Here is a 22,694-nt window from a genome sequence, read left to right on the forward strand (position 1 = left end):
CCTAGGCTCATAAAAATTGGCAAAAACTGAAAATATGGCAGTGATTTTCATAATTTTTATCGAAAAATGTCGCCAAATTAGTGAGTTTTAAAAAGGTTTAATAACTTTAAAAATATGTAAGTTCTGTTCTAAGGCTCAGATAATCTTTCACTATATATATAGTTTATGTATATATTTTGTATATATAGTTTACATATATATATAGTTTTAAACTGTATGTATAGATAATTTAAAATCATCGCATTGCTTCAAGTGTTAGTCACTTAAACTATGGCTTTTTTATTTTCCTTGGTGACAAAGCTTCGAAAAACAGCGTTAAAAGTGGTGTATGAAGGGGAAATTTCTTTTCTTTTTTTTTCATAGTTTTATTAAAATTGAGAATGTTGTAGGTATTTTTAAATTTTCATACTTTCAAATTAAAAAATGAAAAGTAACCCATTTTTTTACGTGGTATAAAAACTCAACTTTTAAAAAATCGAAAAATAAGTTTTAATGTCAAAGGAAAAATAAGTTTTAACGTCAAAAAATTCAAAAAGACTTCAATAAAAAAACCTTAAAAAAACCATACACTTACTATTCTTTTCAAACATGAATTTAAACAATAGTTTACGACAATAGGTCTATTGAAATGTTTAAAAAATGCCGCGCATATAAATTAGTTAATGCTTATACTTATTTATGACGTATCGTTCTATACAGTAGACACTTTTTATTTCCTGGGGGAAAGAATAAATTATAGTTATTTAATCTCACAGCCGAGAACCCTAAATAATTTTTCAAACAAAAACTCGTTGGACTACTGCGGTAATGAAACTCATGGTCAGGCAGTATATTACGTAATCAATTGAGCTTTTGTGAACACAGACCGTTGTTAAAAGGAAGCACAAAGTGACTATCAGATGAAGAGGAAGTAAATAATAGAGTAACGCTTTTCGTGTCAGACAAAAAGAGTTAAGTTTTTATGTTTCAAAATTTTGTCAAGGCGAGAAATTATTTATATATTTCTAATTTCCTTACTTAGATACAAGAAATACCTGAAAATAGAAAATTACAGCCATGACTGAGTAAGTTTAAAAAAATATGCTTTTATTTATTTTTATTTCAACATTTTTGTAGAACTGTGCGCACTGTAAAAAAATACAGAATCAAATTACGGTACATAGTACCGGCATTTTGGGTGCATCCATTTTTACCATAAAATATTATGCCGTAATTTTTATAATAATATTTATTAAATTACAGTGATTTAGGGATTTTTCTGTGATTATTACTTTAAAAATACCGGTATATCAGATATTTTTGTTCTGTAACATGTTCCGGTGAAAATGGATTTAACGATAAAAAGTACCAGCACCCTGAGGGGGCTAGTAAGTTTTACCGTAATTTGTTCCAAAATTTTTTACAGTGCGAACTCGCAATGCTGAAGTCGCAGAATGTCCCACGATAAGCATTCTAGTACCCGCTAAATCGAAGCAGTTGCCATAGAAGATGAGCAAATGCTTTGAATTGTGTTCAAAACAGGGTCGCCAACTTGGCTAATCCCAGAACCCATCCTTAAACTAACGAAGTGGAATTTTTCAGATATTACAAGTTGGAATTATATTTCCAATAAATTTTCTTAACAAACCAATTTGTCGTTTGAAATTATCAACTGGTCATTTTATAATGATCCTTACTTAAAATGATTTTATATATAATCTTTAATCTCAGTAAGTGGGTTTTTTTCAGATTCTCAATGTGAAATAGCATTTCCAATCAATTTTCTTTGTAATAATTAAATCAGTTTGCCCTTGTAATTATCAACTGATCATTTTTTAATGATTCTTATTTTATATTGATTATATATATATGATCCTTAAATTCACCAAATGAGTTTTTTCTTTCAGATTTTGCAACTTGAAATTGCATTTCCAAACAATTTTTTTGTAATTGGGCAATTCCACGGAAGTGTCAACTTTTAAGTGAATTTTTTTTTTGTGAATTGCATATTTTAATTTTAAAAATATGTTCAAAAATAGCCAAAGTCTACATATTGCCGTTTCATTTTTGATAATTTCAAATTTTTTGAATCTGGCAGCATTCTAAAGTAATCACATGGCTGACAAGTGAATTGTTCACATTTGTGCTCAAATTGTTTTCTTGAAAAAATACTTATAAAATAAAAGAAATGTATCTTTCTTTTGCAATATTTTGATAAAAATATGCATATAGAACAAAATGTAAACATTTTAAGTTTAATATATAAAATAAAAGTAACTTCTTTTACGTCATTCAGTCACATGTCTTAATAATGCATAAATTTCCTGTGAACAAAGATAAAATGTGACATTGGCAAGTTAGATATAAAACCTCTTCAGAGACAGCCTAATTTTCAAATTGTTGAAATTTTTACTTATTCTTACATAAATATTAATCCTGTTTATCTGTTAAATTCTGTTTATCATTTACATATTAATAAAACATTTTTTAAATGAAGGCTTTCTTCTACTAAACTTTTTGTCATTCCGTCACGGTCATTCCGTCACAGCAAATAGATGTTAATAACTGCTAGCCAACTTAAGGTTAATTTTCCAAATTCACATTTTACATTGCTTACACATTATACTAAAAGTATAAAATAGTTCAGAAAAATAATAGCTGCAAAATTCGCAGAAACTACCAGTTCTAAGCGGCATGCCAAAAGCTTGGTTGCCAAAATGTCATTCCGTCACACAAATAAAAAGTTCGTAAAATTAAAAGTAAGAAAGATAGAAAATCCTGTATTTTTAGTTTATGAAGCGCATTATGCCAATAATAATGATATGCATGAGAAAAAAAATTTTTATTTGAAATTAGATACATAGAAACTTCTATTAATTGTTATTTTGCAAGTCAAAATGTCATTCCGTCACATATGGAATTGCCCAATTATCAAACCGATTAGTTCTTTAAAATTAGCAACTGATAGTTTTATAATGATCTTTATCTTATAAAGATTTTACATATAATTTGTAAACTCAGCAAGTGGACTTTTTCAGATTTTCGAGTTGAAATTGCATTTCCTATAAAAGAAATTTTTAACTAGAGCCAATAGCCCATTGTGCAGCTCTAGTGCGACGTAAATTAACAACAACAATAAAAAAAAATTTTAATTCTCAGTTCAATTTGTTCTTCAAAATTATCAACTGAATATTTAATAAACTTAACTTGATTACTAGGCATACAAAAGTATATGATGTAAAAGTTATTTCAGTTGTCTGATTTTTGAGGAGAGGTTTTTATGGCTTTATATATTTATTTATTTTTGAGATTTATTGCTTCCCTTGATTATAAAAGTTTTAAGCCGGTTACTGAGAAAAATAAAAGCCTATAATTACACTGAGGAACATTTTTTTCTGTTGCATGAGATTTTTTAACATATCTTAAATACTTCAGTATTGCATATTTCAAATCTGCAATTTGTTTCTATCTCCAAGATATAATATTTTTTAAATGACATTTTCAGTCCATTTTTTGTTGAAATGTATAAGTTTAAAAACGTTATATATAACGAGTGTCGCATAAATATTGTGACAAACTTCCAGGGGAGCTAGGAGATATTATCGAGATTAAAATTGCATAAGAAATACCGTCTTACGCAGCTAGGGACACTTCCCGGTTATGACCTGTTCAGAAACACACTATGAAACAATTCATAATATGGGTGCGTCCCTAGCCGAGTAGGACGACTTTTCCGGACATGGGTTCCTATGCAGTTTTTATCCTCCTGATGATATGCCCTAACTTCCCTAGAAGTTTGTCACAACATTTATGGGACTCCCTGCAAAATGTAACAATTTTAAATAATAAAAAATGGAAAAATGTCATGGAAAAAATAGACTAAAAATGTCATTCAAAAAAAACTGTAGATTTAGGTGCAAAACTAATTTTAGATTTGAAATAACCACACCCAAATAAGACAGGAACAAGTATTTGTATGAGTGCAACAAAAAAATTGGTCCCTGGTGTCACCTATGAAAATGACTATTGATTTTTCTTTAAAATAATGCGTTTACTTCGGAATTTTTAGTACCTTCAACATCCCAATGTTTTTGCAGTCATGACACAAACGGGTAATTTTTTCCAATGATAAAAGAGGCAAATTTTGAAAATCTAATCGTTTTCCTTTCTGTTTTTCTTTTTTCAATTTCTATTTTAGGTCTATTCCAATTAAACTTTCATACAAAGTATTCAAGCCGGCCGGTGGAAAAGGCAAAAACCTATCTCCTGTCATATTCATTCATGGGTTAAGCGGCTCTAAGGAGAATTGGATTGATATTGCACAACTTATTGCAGATGGGTCTCAAAGAACGGTAATATATTGCAAGCTTTTAATGCATTTCTGGTGATATAACAGTGTATTTTTTAATAATTTTGAAAATCAGTGCTTATTCGAACGAACTCAGTCATACTCGATACTTTTATAGCATTTTTAAAGGAACCAAAAAGCTACTAAGGATATATCTTCACATCACCCCAATTCCTTCTTTAACATTAACATTTTATATTATTTCGTTAAAGTATAAAAATAAATATTATGGCGTAATATGCATAAATTAAAATTTATCCAAAAGCAATATCAGTAAAGTTGATACATGGGATAAAGTGTGGGATAAGTGTTAAAAAAAGCATGGGTAAGCGTTAAAAATACATGGAATAAGTGTTGAAAAAAAAAATTTCTCCTTTAAAGCTGATATAATTTATTTAATATTTTTGGAAACATTAACTGGGATTGTAACGAGCATTTTTACTTCAGTCTTATAAAACGATTAAAAAAAAAATTTAAGGTTACAAATTTTATGTTTCTGATCAACTTATAAAGTATGTTAGTTTAAGCTGTTGATGAACTTTTTTCTAATATTATTAAAAACTGTCGAAAACTATTAATTTGAGTCCAAACTGGTAGAAAAACGTCAAAAGAACAGATCTACATAAAATTTAATAATAAATTTAAAAATTCTATTTATTCTGAACTCTTTTCTGAGATGGGGAAAAGTGGGAATAGCAGGCGTAGCTAAGTGCTGTATTAGATTTATTTTTTTTACTTCTGTGTTAGCTTTAGATACTTTAGTACTTTAGATTCTTTAGTAAGATACTTTAGTTAGATTTTTAGAACATTAGATACTTTAGTAAGTATCTAATGCTCTACATTTTATTATGAAATAGCTAAAAAATAATTTACTTGTTTTATGATAGACCTACAATAGTAATTTTAACGCTGAAATTAAAATTTCTTTTAAATTTTAATTTTTTAAGAGAAGAATAACATAAGGAATAACAATACAACAGACAAATTATACAGTTAAAAGAATTACCGAAATAGCATAATGGTGCTAATTAATAGGCATATTTAAAGATATAGATGAATTTTCACGCAAGTATCTGCCTTCATAAGGCAGTTTTTTCATGGAAAACAAAACAATATCCTTCAATTAATTCAATAAAAATACATGACAGGTATAGACAGTAAAAACACTTTAAATTACCACAATAGTTATTAATATTTACTCTCTTATTTATATTTCAAATAAACCATAAACTATCACACTTTTCTTGCTTTTTAATGAAATTGTGTAGAGTTCAGCAAAATATACTGCATTCGAAGTGAAACCTAATTTTGACAGCTTTGAGCATTAACTCTTTATTTTAATAAGAAAATATTTTTAGCATTTATTTTTTAATATAATATAATCATGATACGTTTATTTAAGAGAGTTTTTATTTCTAAAGCAATATTTGCCTCTATTGTTTAGGGAAACATATACTAATTTTGGAACTATACCCCCTTTACCCTACTCTGGGGTAAAATAGGTGCATCAAAACATGTTCTTTTAAATGCATTAGTGTAAGAAAACAATCAACCAAAATAGATAAGTTATGGCTTATAATTAATCTATATGAATCCAATGTATATAAAATGCATCAAAATTTGCAGTAAAATAAATTCAATGGTTTGGTTTAGAGCCTTCTTTTAAAAAAAAGTTTGATTATATACCCACTTTACTCTACGTGATCCTATTTATGAAGTTAATTAGAAACATTATACTTACATTATGAACAGAACAATTAGAAACAATTATGAACAATTAGAACAATTAGAAACATTATGAAATAAAAAAAGTTTATTTTATTAAAATATTATTTTAAATTTATCTTTAAATGTGATATTCATCTTAAAGGAGGACAGAAGCCGTCTTTCGAATTACTTTAATCATTAATAAAATTACTCAGTATTATTCTGTATAGTTCAATTTCAAAACAGTATTTCATTAACTTAATTTTTTCTACAAACTTTGTTTTTAAAGTAATTGATTGTTTGGAATTTTTAGGCAAATTGTTTTTACTATATATTTTTTTCCTTCTCCTTACCAGGCTTATGCATATGATGCAAGAAATCATGGGGACAGTCAATTTACAGAATCTTTTAATTTCGATCTTAATGTTGAGGATTTGTTCCAATTTATGGATACCATCGATGTTCCGAAAGCTGTCTTAGTTGGACACAGCATGGGTGGAATAACGGCAATCAGAGCAGCTTTAAAAAATGTAAGATGATGTGTTTTCCATGCATTTCTTTACGTTTTCAATCTAGGAGAGAGGAAGGCTAATGTGTACATGGATCTAATGTGGTCGTTTTGAATAGCTTATTTATTTATTAACCAAATCTCCTCTATGAAATATTGTTAATTTGCAACTTTGATGTACACTCATAAGCACACTGTTAATACTTTAGTAGAAATTTGTAAAAGGTTTTTAAGGAGCAAAATTAACTTTTAACACTGTTAATACTTTAGAAGAAATTTGTAAAAGGTTTATAAGGTGTAAAATTAACTTTTAACACTGTTAATACTTTAGTAGAAATTTGTAAAAGGTTTTTAAGGTGCAAAATTAACTTTTAAATTTTCTCTCTACTCTTTTGTTAATACATTTTATTTTCAGAATTTCAACCAAATGCGATAATGTGTTATAAAATATACTGTTTTTTTTTACCTATTTCAATATTAACTTTTGCTCAGTATAGTTTCTATTAATCAATATTAGGCATAAACAAACATTCTTGGGACTAGTGTAAACACATGGTGGTGGGGTTAGTGCACTGTAAAAATAGCGTACTCAGATATCTCGAAACTTTCTTCGTTTGTAACGAAACCGTTTTCTGATATATGCTCTGAGTGAATATGTCGTCAAAGTGACGAAATAACTATCGTGATAGTTATTTATTCTTCAAAAAAACGAATTTTGTCATCCTATTTCCTTTTTTTTTCAAAAAAGAAAAAACCTTGTGATGCCTAACTTTTCTAATAGCCACTTCTTCGCGATTAACATACAGCTGAGTGAGTGTTACCTTAATAACACAAGAAAGAAAAATGGAACAGTTAGATAAATTTCGCCTATGATTCGAACCCGGATTCTCCTGTGCGAGGCAAACTCCTTGTCCACTATACAACCCGGCCTGCTTGTCTTGCTTCTTTATTTTCGCTCGTCTAATCTTCTCCTAGCTTTATTCTGCTTAACAAGATCCCACAATACACTACAATGAGGTTTCGAGTTAAGGATACATTTTCGTCACCTATTTGAGAGTCCCCGTTTTGTCACATACCACGTGATTTCGTGAAGAAATAATATTCATAATTAACGAAATGTAGCTCAAATATTTCTAAATTGTCAAAAGTTAGAGTGCTGAAATCGTCAAAATTGTCAAAAGTGAGTTTATTTCTGAGAGTGTGTGGACATGCTTTAAATGGATTTTGTCATTTGTGAGTCAGCAACTTTAGTTTTCTTCCCCCTTGTTAAGTCGCAATGATATCAAATCGACATAAATATATTGAAACTTCTTACACAAATGTGCTACTCAAGTTTTTTTTATAAAATAAAAATCAGGTACAGTGATAGAGTGGAAGTTGTTTACAGATAGGGGATTATGATGCTCAATTAAAAATGAAAGATTTATATAGCTATTCTATTTATTAATCTTTCATTTTTCTAAAAAAAAAAGAATATTTCAATAATTTCAAGAAAAAAAATTGTTGTTAAACTTTTATCGTCAATGACTGATATAACTACTAGAGGACTGCATCTCAATACACATTTAAAGTTGACGTTTCAATTTTTTTGATAAAATAAAAAAAAATCTAAATACTTGTCAAATGAGCCAAATTTAATAACGGTTCTCAAATGTATTGATTTCCGTACAAAAATGTCTTTCTCAGTATAGTTAAATGCTCTATTACAAATTAGTACTTCAATTAATATACGTCAATATTTATTCTCCAATAAGGCATAGATTGAAATTATTTTTATTTTGGCTTTAGATATAACTTTCTGGGTTGTAATCAATGACACCTGAGAAAGTTATCGAGATTCCCAACACTTGCCCCGAGTAATATGGCTTGTGTGAACAGAAACAACTTTTTTAAAAAAAAAAAATTTAAAGGAAAAAGCAACTTTTTAAGACCTGATAAAAACAAGAATGGTGTAAAACATTCAAATTATTGTTAAAACAATACTTCACGAGTTAAAAATTACATTTCATAAGGTTTTTTTGACAAATTTGTAATAAATGCCCGTGTTCTGTCTAATTGGAAACTGGATAGTCAATGTTAGAGTCTGCGGTTTATATTTAACACTGCTACGGTAAAAAAAAAATGCGTGCTAAACTTTCATGAAACTTTTTTCGTTTTGACTAAAACGTTTCCGGTTTATGTTCCCGCAATGAACTGAGATGAGGTTCCGAGTTGGAATATTTTAGTCACAAATTTTAGAGTTAGCGTTTTGTCACAAATCACGTAATTTCGGGACAAAATTCTCAAAATTAACGAAATTCAGCTCAAGGATTGCTGAATTGTCAAAAATGTGCGTTTTATTTCTGAGAGTGTTCGGGGTGATAGTCACCAAATTAGAACGATATGGACAGTAAACGTGTTAAATTACAGCACAGATTTAATTTTAATTGTTACTCATTGAGAAAAAGCAAGTTACTTTAGGCCAAGTGAAGTCATCATGCCTTCTCTATTTTATGGATCTTGAAACCATCTTTCCATTCTTTTAAGAATTCTCATAATTTTTTTTCTATTGAATACACCATCTGCATTATATCTTCATAGGCTGAACTGTTCTACCGTGAATAAGCACTTCAGTGCAGGTGCCGTGAACACAGTTCCAGTTCCAAGTTATTTTGTAGTTATTTGTTTCTTTATTATTTTGTTAGAATAATTGAAAAAGTACTTTTCTAAACATGTTACGGTATCGAATGTTCCAAACTACCTATGTAGGCAATAGGAACAACCTGTGTTCCTTGCATTATTCTTAAATAAAAGTAGTGAAAAAATTCGTGACGTAGTTGGTAAATCAATTACCTATATTACTAAACATTTAATAATATTTTCCTTGTTTTAACAGCTTTTATTAAAGAGCTTTATGGGAACGTTAAATGTTCAAACACAACAGCCCCTTTGCCAAAAAAAAGTTCGCAAAGTTCGAAGTCTTTGCCTTCTAAGTTCAAGTAAGACACCACAACCAATCATTATATCAAATCGAAAAACAATTTAAACATTATCACAAAAAATTATTTTTAAAATACCTACTAAGTTTTTGAAAATTCAATTCTTCTCAAAAATCAGAACTGGCAGACCAGATTCATAGAACCGGTTCAAGAAATGTTCGAAAAAATAATTTTTGCTTTAAAAAAAATGCTTACATTCGGTCTTAAAAACTATTTTTGGTTTTAAAAACTATCAACATTTCCTTTTCCACTAATTTTATATACTTATAGTCATATATTTAGATCAATTTCGAAATATTTTTTACAGCAGAGATAGACAAACGTGAGTGGTATAAGAGTTGCCATAGTGCTTGTAATTTTGTGTATTTTTAAATGTTGTATTTTAAATAGTTGTGCACAAAATGTGTGTTCTCATTCACTTAGTTATTTATTTTTAAATTACTAGACATTTTTGGAACACGGGAATATTTTTCCACAAAGAATGTTTTTACACTACTACAGTTCTATTTCATTTTAGCCTGAAAGAGTGGAAATGGTTTTCATAGAAGATATGTTCACAAAGAAATTACCGGCGGAAATTCTTAAATTTGTTAGTGATTTTTTAAAGTTATGGCTGGTAAGCGTTTCTGAAATACCCAACGACCTGGATCCAGACGATGCAGTCAAGCATGCACTAGAAGACTTATACAGTAAAATTCCGCCAGATGCTGTAAGTAGTCAGTTACAATGTTCTCATTTTGATGTCAATTAAATTTTTTGATAAAAATTGCATATAATTGTTGGCCTTTTAAAAAAAAAACTTTGTTGTAGCAGTCATTTAATACTACTAGTACATCATTAATACTACTATCAATATTTTTAACTGGAACTTTGTTCATTATATGTATTTTTTACCTATTGGGGATATCAACATTACTTATTGTTTGACGTCCTGTTCATTGCTCATTCATTCATCATTTTGGGAACCTTTTTGGTTTTAAAAATGATCCGTAAGCACTATTTGGTAAAGAAATTAGCTAGAAATGCTTTATAAAGTAAGTTAGAAAATACTTTCCAAAAATATTATATGAGTTTACATTGATTGACATTTTGAAGCAATTTAAACCATGATTTCCTTCAAATTTGCTGAATCCCTTTTATGATGATAAGGTAAAGTAATTTTCGCCCCACCCTATAATTTTAGGGCATACGTAAAGTTTCAAACCCGTCGCCGCGGCAGGCCCACCTAGGAGAGGGGGCGCAGGCTCGGTGTGTGCCGGTCAGTGAACCCGGCGAAGCACCACCGTAGCATTTATTAAAATTCATTTAAAATTACATATGTCAAGGGTAACAGCCTGACAAACTTGGTTTACAATAATAAAGGAATGGCACAATACTTATGATTAATAAATAAGACACCTGTACATTTAATTTAGAGCCACTATAATCCTCAAAGCAAACTAAGGCCAAAAGGCCCTTATAGTGTTTAGTTATTTATACTTTAATATCAGGTAAAAAGACCCTGATAATTAAAAGTTGACTAATGGCATATTATCCAAAATTCGCCAACTCAAAAACTTGGCAATCATAAAAGAACACAGTAGTACACAAAATCAATGAATACAGACGATGCATGCAAAATCAATGAATTTTTACGATGATAAGTTGAACCATGTTATCGTTATTCTCAAACTTGATTACACTATTCTATGGTCTAACATGAACAATCAAACACCTTTTTAAGTTTCGCAGTGATATAGCTCGAGGTAAAAATATTATGGTCCATTATTATGATGTGCTGAACCTATTTTTTAAGAGAGCACTTTAATTTTTATAGCCAGATGTTACAGAGAAGGAAAAATTATTCAATTCTGGAATCCAACTCAAGCGAAGCAGTGATGGTAGTTATGACGTGAAGTTTAACAAAGATGTTATAATACCAATTTTAACGAAGATAGATGAAATCATGACTGAACCCGTTGGTCAGTTTGATGGACCAGCATACTTCATATATGGAGCACTTTCGCCCTTTTATGTGTAAGTTACAGTATTTATAAATAAATTTTAATTCATTTCCAACTGGATTGATTTTATACCTAGGTTGTTACTAATTCAGCTATCTGGAAAATCAATCCTAAAAAAACCAGTTCGTTACGAAATCCCTTTTAAACTAAGTGTGCGCCATAGCATAGATACACTGAGAAAAAAATATGTTCAAAACTACCAGAATATAGTAAACTTTACCATGTTTCTGGCTCTATGGGAACACTAAAAAAATTTTACCAAAGCGCTTTGACAATGATTTTGGTAAAATCAAAATTAAACTATGGTTTTATAATGTATGATAAAATTGGTAAATATTGTAAAATTTGGTAATTTTATCATGATATCTTGGAACAGCGCATAAAAATCATTTATTCGGTTAAATTTATTCCTCAATTTTGTACTTTTTACAAAATGTCTAATAAAAAGAACTATATATTTAAAAACGAGAATTTCCGGCAAACCATTACGATATTAACGGAAAAATTATCAAATGAATGGTTTAAATACCATACATTTAGGATTTATTAACTAAAATTACGTTTTGCTAGTTTTTTTTTACCAAAACTGTCCTTATCATACAATACGGTAATTTTACAAGAATTTTATTGTCTGTGTAATTAGTTTGGGTTCCACCACTTCTTTGCTAATTATTAGGAACTAAATAACTTCAATTGACTTTTAGCACCAGGTTAAAAAATTACTCAAAAACTCTCTGAAGGACTTTTTTTTCATCGATTTGAATTCTCGAAATGTACTTGAGCCAATTAGGAGCCACAAAGGTTTATATTTCAGTGAATATATTCTAATGAGATATACACTATAGAAGTACCTATAAAGGGCAAGATATGAATGGCGTACTCCTAGGGTACAGAAATATTTGACAGTTAGAGTGCAAAAAAAAATTACAATAATTTCATACAAGTTTGAAGGTCATCAATTATTATTATTAAACGTGACCAATAAGGAAATTAACTGGAGAAGAAAGTTTTAAGTATTGCATAATCAAATCAATTTATAGATCTACTTTTTCAACTTTTATGTAATGTGAATCTAAACTTCTAAAGTCTATTTTTGACTAGTTGATTTTGTAAATAATTAAGGGATAACTATAAATTGTTTTTAAGACTTTGGGTTTAAGCTCAATATATTTGCTTACCCCTTAACGGAAATGAGCTTTAGTAGCCACTTTGATCTTACTGGGAGATCAAAAAAGCGTGTAACTTACATAATTTTTCAAAACAAGTGAGATATTGACCATGTTCGGCTTTTTTTTACTTAAGGGTCATTCTCACTGGATGCGAGAGAAAATGAGTACCTGATTTGTGAAAAATAATTTCCGGTGAAAAACATCGAAATTTCATCTTAAAGACAGTATTGTGGATCTGTGCGGCAACAAACTATTTGTCGTATTAAATAAAACCTCGATTTTTCTTGGTAAATTTCTTCCGGTATTTTTTGTTATTAAATATTTATGTTAACTTATTGGTTATCAATTATCTGAGAGAATATATACGCACCATATTCCCCAAATACACTGATTTTCTAACCTACTTCTCATTAGTATGTATTTGCTGATGAAGTATATATGCCATTATGGTTCACTGATTAGGCACAAGCAGATTTAGACAGTTAAAGTTGAAGTTAAATGCCTTATTTTGAAGGTCTTTGTACAACCTTTGACTTTTGCACCAAAAGTCAACTGTAAATATTATGTTCTAATAGTGAGTGTCAAAGGAATAGAATGCCAATAAATTAATGTAATTGCTACTTGATGAACTATTCAATGTAAACAAGACACAAAAAATATATATTCTGAAGAAAAATAGTCTTATAATTTATCAATAATTGATTTGGGTATTTATTAATTAATTTATTTATTTAACTAATTAATTAATTTTTTTCACTTTTCGTGTGAATGAATGTTGTTTAATAAATTATTTTATGACTGGGTTAAAACATATCAAGAATCAACTGAGCGAATTTTGGATTTAATTATCTTGGTAAGGATCCACTAAAAATGTATGACAAATCAATGGCTAAATTGCGTATGAAAATTAAATGCTTTTGAGAGTGAGTAAAGAATTAATTTTCATGCTTTAAATAAAGATTTGAAATCTTTCAACCTTTTACTTTAAGGATAATAGTTTTCCTTTTTAGTAAAACTCTTAATCACGTTTATCACGCATTCGCTTCAAAATTTTTTCAGCTTTAATACCAGCCGAGATAAAAACACGTGTACCAATAGCAAATAGGTATGATCTAAGACGAATCTACAGCCGAAAGTGGGGGTGATCACTGATTTGTAATTTCTGAAACATTGAGAATTATTATAGGAGTGGTGGTCACATTGTTACGAGTTCTTTCTCGTTTTTGTAAATTGATAAAAGTAATAGGTGTTTTTTTTAAATAATTTAAATAAATTTGAACTTCAATAAAAAAAATTAAAAAAAATAAGTTACAATGATGTTTGAATTTTGGTTTGAAGTCCTAAACTGGTGCTGATCTGGACACCAAAATTAGAACGAAAATTCCTCCATTAGTTCTTCATCCGAAAATGCATTGAAGTGTTTTAAACTTATAATTCTGAAAACAGTAAACTTAATAATTTATATCACAGAAAAAAATTTTAACTATATTTTTACTGATATTTAATTTCAAAAATTGCTTCAATATATCAATCGAAAATTCTACAATTCATTATATTTTATGATTTTATGAATAAATTATAAAATATATAATAATAGAGATTTGCCTAAACTCAAACAAGAACGAAAATGCGTTGCAATTAAATTCATAATAGTTTAGAGTGATTAAGATGAAACTCAACAGTTTTCCTTTTACTTTTAAAAATTCAATTTTTAATTTAAAGATGAAATTCTTAGTTAAAAATTACATTTAATCAGTAAATTTTTATTGTTTACCTGTTGCAGTTTTACCATTTTTTTAACTATCCGTTTTTCTTAATGCTCACGTCAAACTTCCCAAACTATTTTTAGTTCTAGGCAATTAAAAACGAAAAGCATAAAATCAACTTTATTTAATCCACGTTTTTCTAAATATATTTAGAAGACCTGGATTCATTTTTATTTGTAATTTGACTAAAAAGTTGCTCATTTTCAATTGGAGTAAATGGTCGACTTTTCAATCCTTTATAATTCAGCACAGAGCTCCAGTTAAAATTTGAGTAGTCCAACTAGTCTTAAAGTGGTTGGAGGGACGCCAAGTTTTTATTGTAGGAAAAACTAGTGGAAATACGTATGTTTTAAAATTGTTGCTAATTGTCTACGTATTTTTGATGCTTTAATATTTTGTTTTATTAACATTTTTTTAAATTTATTTTTGTAGAGGTAAAGAGGAGGCTCATATTAAGAAACATTTTCCGAATGCTGAATTAATTGAATTCGAAGGTGCTACACACAATGTACACTTTGAATTTCCAGAAAAACTAATAGAAACTGTGCTTCAACGACTAAAGATGAACTGAAAACTTTTAAAATATGTAAAGCATTGCTCTATAACTAAATAAACTGCTTATACATTCTCTGACTTATTACAATAAAATAATTAAATAATCTCGTTATAATAATAATTATACGCTATTCCCAAGGTGAAATGACACTTTTAGTGGAAAAATCAACTGCCTTAGTAACATAAGAGATATAATTTAATTTTTATTGTTAGGAAAATACTAGCTAAAAAATTGGTAAAGGGTAAAATGAATTTCAAAATAATCCATTTAAAATCTTATTGCTCAACGTGTCAGGAATATTTTTTAAGAAGCCTTTTGAGTTCGTTAAACTTTCTTTCAAAAAAAAACTGATGCGTTGATCTTTTAAAAACTTCTGCATACTTGATAGTTTTCAAAACTATTATTGACTAGATATTAAAAGATGGCTACTGTTTTCTTTGAGAGCAACCTATTTATTAATGTAAAGACTAAAATTTACCAAAAATAGCTACTTTTGCATACAGCTCTACCGAAAATTCAAATTTAAATTCTTTGTGCGATTTCTAGTCAATTCTATCTCGATAAGGCGTGCAAATTCTAAATAAGATTGCTTTAGTTTTGTTACATCATTTACATTGCATGACATTTTTTTCTAATGATTCTCCTATAATCAGTTCACAACACCAAGACTTAAAAAAATGTTAGACACGAATTTTTAAAAAAATATTGCGCAAATTTTGTTCTTTTAAATGTTTGAAGTTGAAAAGATATAGATATATATATATGCAACTTAGATGCAATCAATTGCCCATATTTTCTGATCATCAAGTCAACTGAAGAATATAGATTTACTGACATGTTTTGATATAAAACTGTTTTCTTAAAAGAAAAAACAATTTTGTGTAAAAAAAATTATGAATAAAAAAAAATAAAAATAAAATGCTTTGTGTTTCTATTCATTTAATAATTAGTTTTGTTACATCATTTACATTGCATGATATTTTTTCTAATGATTCTCCTATAATCAGTTCACAACACCAAAACTTAAAAAAATGCTAGACATGAATTTTTAAAAAATATTGCTCAAATTTTGTTCTTTCAAATGCTTGAAGTGGAAACGATATATATATGTTGCATCGCCACCCTAGCGCCACCTGTGAGTAAGCAGACTCCCTTACATTCTCTCACTGAACGGCTACGGGGAGCGAGCTCATTAAGATGTTCCAGCTCTAATTATTTTGTACTGCCATTTAAGTGTTTTTTGTCATAATAAAAGCTTTAAAATGCAACCCTAGACTGCTTTGAAGCTTCATCGACACTCCCCGTCCGTAACATGGGGGCTCTACCCGGTCATCGGAACCTGATGCTTAAAATTGAAAGCGATAGCCGCCCAAACAAAATGGCGCAATAACTCTACTTCATAAGTTGGCCAATAACCCCGCCGCATAATTCAAAATATCTTCGATCAATTTTATCTACGCAGGCCAATTCTCCCGCCTGAGCTGAAAAGCCAATTTCCTGCTTTAAAAACAACGAACTATTGCTGAAAAACATTCACTTACAAAAGACCAATTCTCCCGCCTATACTGAAAAGCCAATTTCCTGCTTTGAAAACAACGAACTATTGCTGAAAAATATTCAACTACAAAAGGCCAATTTCCCGTCCACAATTAAGAAATCTCTACATCAACATTCAACGAATTAAGAAATCGATACTTCTCTTCTACATAAGTCACAGCATTCAACGTCAACAACGATAAAAGTCGTAGCATCGTAGTGAAACAGTTGTAAATACTTATATCAACAAACACCCATATCTTCAAACAAGGTAGGATCAATCCTTTTTATTATCAAATATGTATCGAAATACTAAAAAAGAAGATTTAGTTAATACCGTCAAGGAATTAGGAATAGATATTCCAGAAAATGCTACTATTATTTGTTTAAAAGAACTTATAGAAAAAACTGATACGTTCAAAAATGAACCAGAATTTGTTAAAGACATGATTTATTTAATCGTCGAAGAAAGAAAAGAAGCAGAACAATGCGAAAAAGAAAAAATCAAGTTAGCCCAAATCGAAAAAGAAATCGAATTAGCATCAATTAACTCCGGCTCAAATCAAAATAATTCCGAAAACACAAACGCGATAATTACAACATCATCTTCAGATCTAGAAAGTCTAATTAAATCAGTTAAAACACTTAGTATGCCGATTCCTACTAAACCCGGAAATTTTAACTTATTCTTTCATTCTTTAGAACGCGCGTTTACCACCAAAAATGTTCCGCCAGAATTCAAATCAGAAATATTAATAAATATTCTCGGTGAAAAAGCAAATAGTATTTTACTTTACATTTCGGAAAACGAACTCCAAGATTACGAAAAAGTTAAAAATATTATATTACGAGAATTTCAGCCAACACCCCAGGAATGCTTAATTAATTTCCGAAGAGCTCAACGATTACCAAATGAATCACACGTACAATTTTCGTCAAGATTGACAAGCTCTTTTGAATACTATTGTAACCTTCGTAACGTTAATGATTATAAAAGCTTGTGCGAATTAATGATAGCCGATAAATTGTTTTCTACCCTCGATCGTGAAACGCAACAACATATTGCGATACGCCAAAACGAAACTTGGTTTAAACCAACTGAACTAGCGAAAGAATGCGATGTATACTTTGTTTCGAAACGGAAATCTTTAGCCGAAATAAAACACTACCGTCAACAACCGTTCGAGTACAAGCAAAAAAATAACTCATTTCAAAGCTCTAATCGTAATTCATATGAGAGGAATTCTACAGAAAACCCATCACGAAATAATCCGCGCGAAAGCTTTCACAGAAACGAAACTAATTCAAATCGTAGATTTAACTCAAATCGAGACCCTGTTTGCAAAGTCGAAGCTAAAATATTTAATGAGTCTAAGCATGAATTACAATATGAAAAAATTTTCGTTAATGATAAACTAGTTGTTCAATCGTTAGTTGATTCGGGTGCCAATATTATTTGCGTACGAGAACACTTAATTCCCTCCAAAACTAAAAGTGTCGGAACTGTTCAATTAACTTGTGCTTTCGGAAATGAAGTACAAGCTGAACTTTCAAAAATAAAATTAGCGCTTCCAAGCTTTCGTGAAAATCCCATAACAGTAACGGCAGCTGTTCGTAAAAATCTTTATTGTGATTTAATAATTCCCCCAAATATTTTGGATGATTTAAATGAAGCAAAAAAAGAATATGATCGAATTTCAAAAGAAAACATGATTTCTCCTTATTCTAAAACTAAATTTCCTTTGCCTAAAAACGAACAACAAAATACTTTCGAATTAAACTCAATGTCTAAAAAAGAAAATCAAAATTCTTTCATTTCCAATACAGAAAACGATAATTTTTCTCCCCCAGTTTCTAAAAATAGATCCGACAATGGTGCATTACAGTCGCGTCAGTTAGACGAAGGTCAGTCTTTCTTTGAGATAGAGAATAATAATGAACCACTCCCTTTTCAAACTGAAACCGAAAATTTGTTATGCGAATGCAAAAGTACTTCTACTCAAAATTTATTTGAAAAACAAATAAATGAGTTTGATTCAATGACGTCTGCCTCTAATAGGAAAGCGGATACTACCGAAACACGTGATCGCTGCGTCACATCCAATGTTCACCGTGCTCTTTCCGATGTAAACAAACAAACCGAAACCGATATTTTTTCGTCAGCCGAAACAGAAACAAACGATTTTAATTCTTCTAATCCGGAAAATAAAGAGATTAAAAATGCGTTTATTGAAAATACAGACTATTGTTTATCTAATATAAATATAGTTTACACCGATGTTGATTTATCTCATTTAAAATCCGATACGCGTACTGAAATTGAACAACTTATTAAATCTTATAAGCCAAACAAAATTAAAGATATCAACTTACAAATGAAAATAATTCTTTCTGACGATAAACCTATCGCGTTACGACCAAGAAGGCTAGGCCAAACAGAAAAAATTATCGTTGAAAACCAAATGGACCAATGGCTTACCGATGGAATTATTTCTGAAAGTTCGTCCGATTACGCCGCACCTTTGGTTCTTGTTAAGAAAAAAGATCAGTCAACAAGAATATGCGTAGATTATCGCGCTCTTAATTCCAAAACAATTAAACAGAGATTCCCATTACCACTCATTGATGACATTTTCGATAGACTTCAAGGAGGAGTGTTATTTTCCAACCTTGACCTTAGGAACGGTTATTTCCATGTTTCAATTGAACCTGACAGTCGCAAATTTACCAGCTTCGTAACACCAACTGGACAATACGAATTTAACAAAGTTCCTTTTGGCTTGTGTAACTCTCCCTCCGTATTCCAAAAATACATTCAAATTATTTTTAAAGATCTTTTAAATGATGGTACTGTTATAATTTATATGGACGATATCATAGTGCCTTCTAAAAATAAGAGTGAAGGAATTGTAAAACTCAAAAAAGTATTTGAAGTAGCTTCTAGTTATGGTGTAGAATTTAATTTCAAAAAGTGCAATTTTCTACAGCGTAGGATAACCTTTCTTGGACATATTATTGAGCAAAACACCATTCGCCCTTCAACAACTAAAACAACCGCCGTCATGAACTTTCCAGAACCCAAAACAACTCAACATGTTCAATCATTTTTAGGACTAACCGGATACTTTAGAAAATTTATCAAAGACTATGCACTAATTGCAAGACCTTTAAGCGACCTTCTACGAGACAAAGTCAAATTTATTTTTGGCCTTGCACAGAAACAAGCTTTCATTTCTCTGAAACAAATTTTATCATCTGAACCTGTTTTACATCTATATCAGCAAGGTACTCCATTACAACTCCACTGTGATGCCAGTGCTAAAGGATTTGGTGCTATACTCCTTCAAAAGGACTCTGATAACAATTTCCATCCCATACAATACATGAGTCGTAAAACTTCTCCCCAAGAAGAGAAATATTCCAGCTACGAATTAGAAGTTTTAGCGATAGTTACAGCATTAAAAAAATTTAGACACTATCTAATAGGCACAAAATTCCAAATATATACAGATTGCCAGGCGTTTCAAAAGACAATGACAAAAAAAGATCTACCACCCAAAATAGCACGATGGGCACTCTTCTTAGAAGATTTTGATTACGAAATACTTCATCGGCCAGGTAAACGAATGCAACATGTAGATGCTCTTAGCCGCTATCCAGTTATGGTAATACAATACAACGAAACAACAGAAAATCAGAGAAGCACAAATCAATGATGAGTTTACAGCAAGTATAAAGCAACTAATTAATAATTCTTCAGCACCTGATTATACATTAAAAAACAATGTGCTTTACAAAATAGTCAATGATCAAGAACTTTTGGTAGTTCCACTTGACATGCAAAAACAAATTGTACAACTTGAACATTCTAAAGGACATTTTGGCATAAATAAAACGGAAAATTTGCTAAAACAACAATTCTATTTTCCAAACATGCGAAAGACTGTTGAAAACGTAATTTCCAATTGCATTCCATGTATACTCTCATCACGTAAAGTAGGAAAACAAGAAGGTTTCTTACATCCCATCCCAAAAGGAGACATTCCTCTTGATACATACCACATAGATTTTCTTGGTCCCTTACCCAGTACACATAAGAATTATAAATACATTTACACCGTCGTCGATGCTTTCACCAAATTCTTATGGATTTATCCAGTCAAGTCAACATCAGCTAAAGATGCCTTGGAAAAACTACAACTGCAACAAATTACTTTTGGAAATCCAAGAAGAATCATATCAGATAAAGGATCCGCATTCACCTCAATAGAATTCAAAAAGTACTGTGAAGACGAACAAATTGATCATGTCACAATCACCACAGGTCAACCTCGTGGGAATGGACAGGTGGAAAAATTTCATGCTACGATAATCTCAGTCATCACCAAGTTATCCCTTGACAACCCCAGCAAATGGTTCAAGCATGTACCAGCAGTCCAACGTGTAATCAACAGCACTGTTTCTTCAACAACAAAGTTTACACCCTTCGAGCTCTTAACAGGAGTTAAGATGAGAAATAAAGAAGACCTGCACATCAAGAAAATTCTCGAAGAAGAGCACATACATATTTTACTTGAAAATCAACAACAAATGCGAAAAGAAGCAAAAAGCAATATACTTGAAATGCAAGAAAAAACCAAGCACAATTATAATACTAGATGAAAGACAGCAACGAAGTATAAGCTCCACGACAGAGTTGCCATCAAACGAACCCAATTCGGGACAGGTTTGAAACTTCGACCAAAATTTTTCGGTCCATACATAGTGACAAAAATTAGACCCAACGATAGATATGATGTTCACAAGATCGGTATAGGAGAAGGACCAACTGTCACATCCACATCAGCGGACTTAATGAAACCATGGGAAGATCCATAAACTTTTTTCCTTTTTTTTATATGAACTTTTCAATTGTGCAAGAACTCTTACACTGACTTTCGATTTTTTTTTAAATTTTTTAGTGCAAGAACTTTTACACAGACTCAAATTTAAAAAAAAAAAAAAAAAAATTTATTTTCATTTCGGATTTTATTGCATAAATCAAAAATTAATTGAACATATTTAACTGATATTGATGACAAATTTCTATTTTAATGATCAAAATATTCATATTGATCGTATTTTTCAGAAGTGAGAAAAAAAAATGTGTGGATTTATATATTTGAAAATAATCTTTTTATTACTTATTTAAGATTAGTTAAGATTTAAATTTTCATAAATTTATTGTTTTATATTCCAATTGAATTGTCAAAATATTTCTGTCATCAATATTTTATGTTTATTACCTTTAATAATGTTTAATATTTACCTTTGAAGCAATTAGTCGGAGACCGACTAAGTCAGGATAACAGAGTGTTGCATCGCCACCCTAGCGCCACCTGTGAGTAAGCAGACTCCCTTACATTCTCTCACTGAACGGCTACGGGGAGCGAGCTCATTAAGATGTTCCAGCTCTAATTATTTTGTACTGCCATTTAAGTGTTTTTTGTCATAATAAAAGCTTTAAAATGCAACCCTAGACTGCTTTGAAGCTTCATCGACACTCCCCGTCCGTAACATATATATATATATATATATATATATATATATATATATATATATATATATATATATATATATATATATATATATATATATATATATATATATATATAGATGCAACTTAGATGCAATCAATTGCCCAGATTTTCTGGTCAACAAATCAACTGAGGAATATAGATTTACTGACATGTTTTGATATAAAACTGTTTTCTTGAAAGAAAAAACAATTTTCTGTAAAAAAAATAAATAATAAATAAAAAATAATAAAAATAAAATGCTTTGTGTTTTATTCCATTTAATAATATTTCTTTTCAGTTTGATTTTAAAAAAATTACTGAAATTAATTTTGTCCCTAAGTATTTTTAATTCCCGTAAATCAAATCGAATGGCCGTAAATCAAATCGAAATCTGGAATTTCATGAACAAAACTAAATCATATTATGCAATTTATTTGTCTTATGAGATTGCACTGATGGATTATCATTTACATGAGATTTTTATATATATCGACATATCATCAATAGCTAATCGACCAAGTATTATCTAAATTTAAGATGGACTCTTAATATTTCTTAATTTTAGCCCTTTAAAAGTATTCTAAAA

The 22,694-nt window shown here is 29.8% G+C and overlaps 1 protein-coding gene across 1 annotated transcript; it reads left to right on the top strand.

The window, feature by feature from the left end:
- The first annotated feature begins 834 nt into the window (after nucleotides 1-834).
- LOC107441218 (sn-1-specific diacylglycerol lipase ABHD11) lies at nucleotides 835-15,086 on the top strand. Its single transcript, XM_016054389.5, has 6 exons — nucleotides 835-1,064; nucleotides 4,178-4,331; nucleotides 6,391-6,564; nucleotides 10,038-10,229; nucleotides 11,337-11,536; nucleotides 14,891-15,086. The coding sequence occupies exons 1-6, from the start codon at nucleotides 1,057-1,059 to the stop codon at nucleotides 15,027-15,029; spliced, it is 867 nt and encodes a 288-aa protein (XP_015909875.4). The 5' UTR covers nucleotides 835-1,056; the 3' UTR covers nucleotides 15,030-15,086.
- The last annotated feature ends 7,608 nt before the right edge of the window (nucleotides 15,087-22,694 follow it).

This window comes from Parasteatoda tepidariorum, chromosome 2 (assembly GCF_982258835.1).
Source record: "Parasteatoda tepidariorum strain Cologne lab strain chromosome 2, Ptep-v5.0, whole genome shotgun sequence".
In the NCBI taxonomy this organism is placed as follows: domain Eukaryota; kingdom Metazoa; phylum Arthropoda; class Arachnida; order Araneae; family Theridiidae; genus Parasteatoda; species Parasteatoda tepidariorum.

What these genes read in the sequence shown, in the direction of transcription:
- LOC107441218 (XM_016054389.5), top strand. An exon ending in GTAAAATTCCGCCAGATGCT is followed by an intron (nt 10,230 to 11,336) that starts GTAAGTAGTCAG and finishes TAATTTTTATAG; the next exon opens with CCAGATGTTACAGAGAAGGA. An exon ending in GCACTTTCGCCCTTTTATGT is followed by an intron (nt 11,537 to 14,890) that starts GTAAGTTACAGT and finishes TTATTTTTGTAG; the next exon opens with AGGTAAAGAGGAGGCTCATA.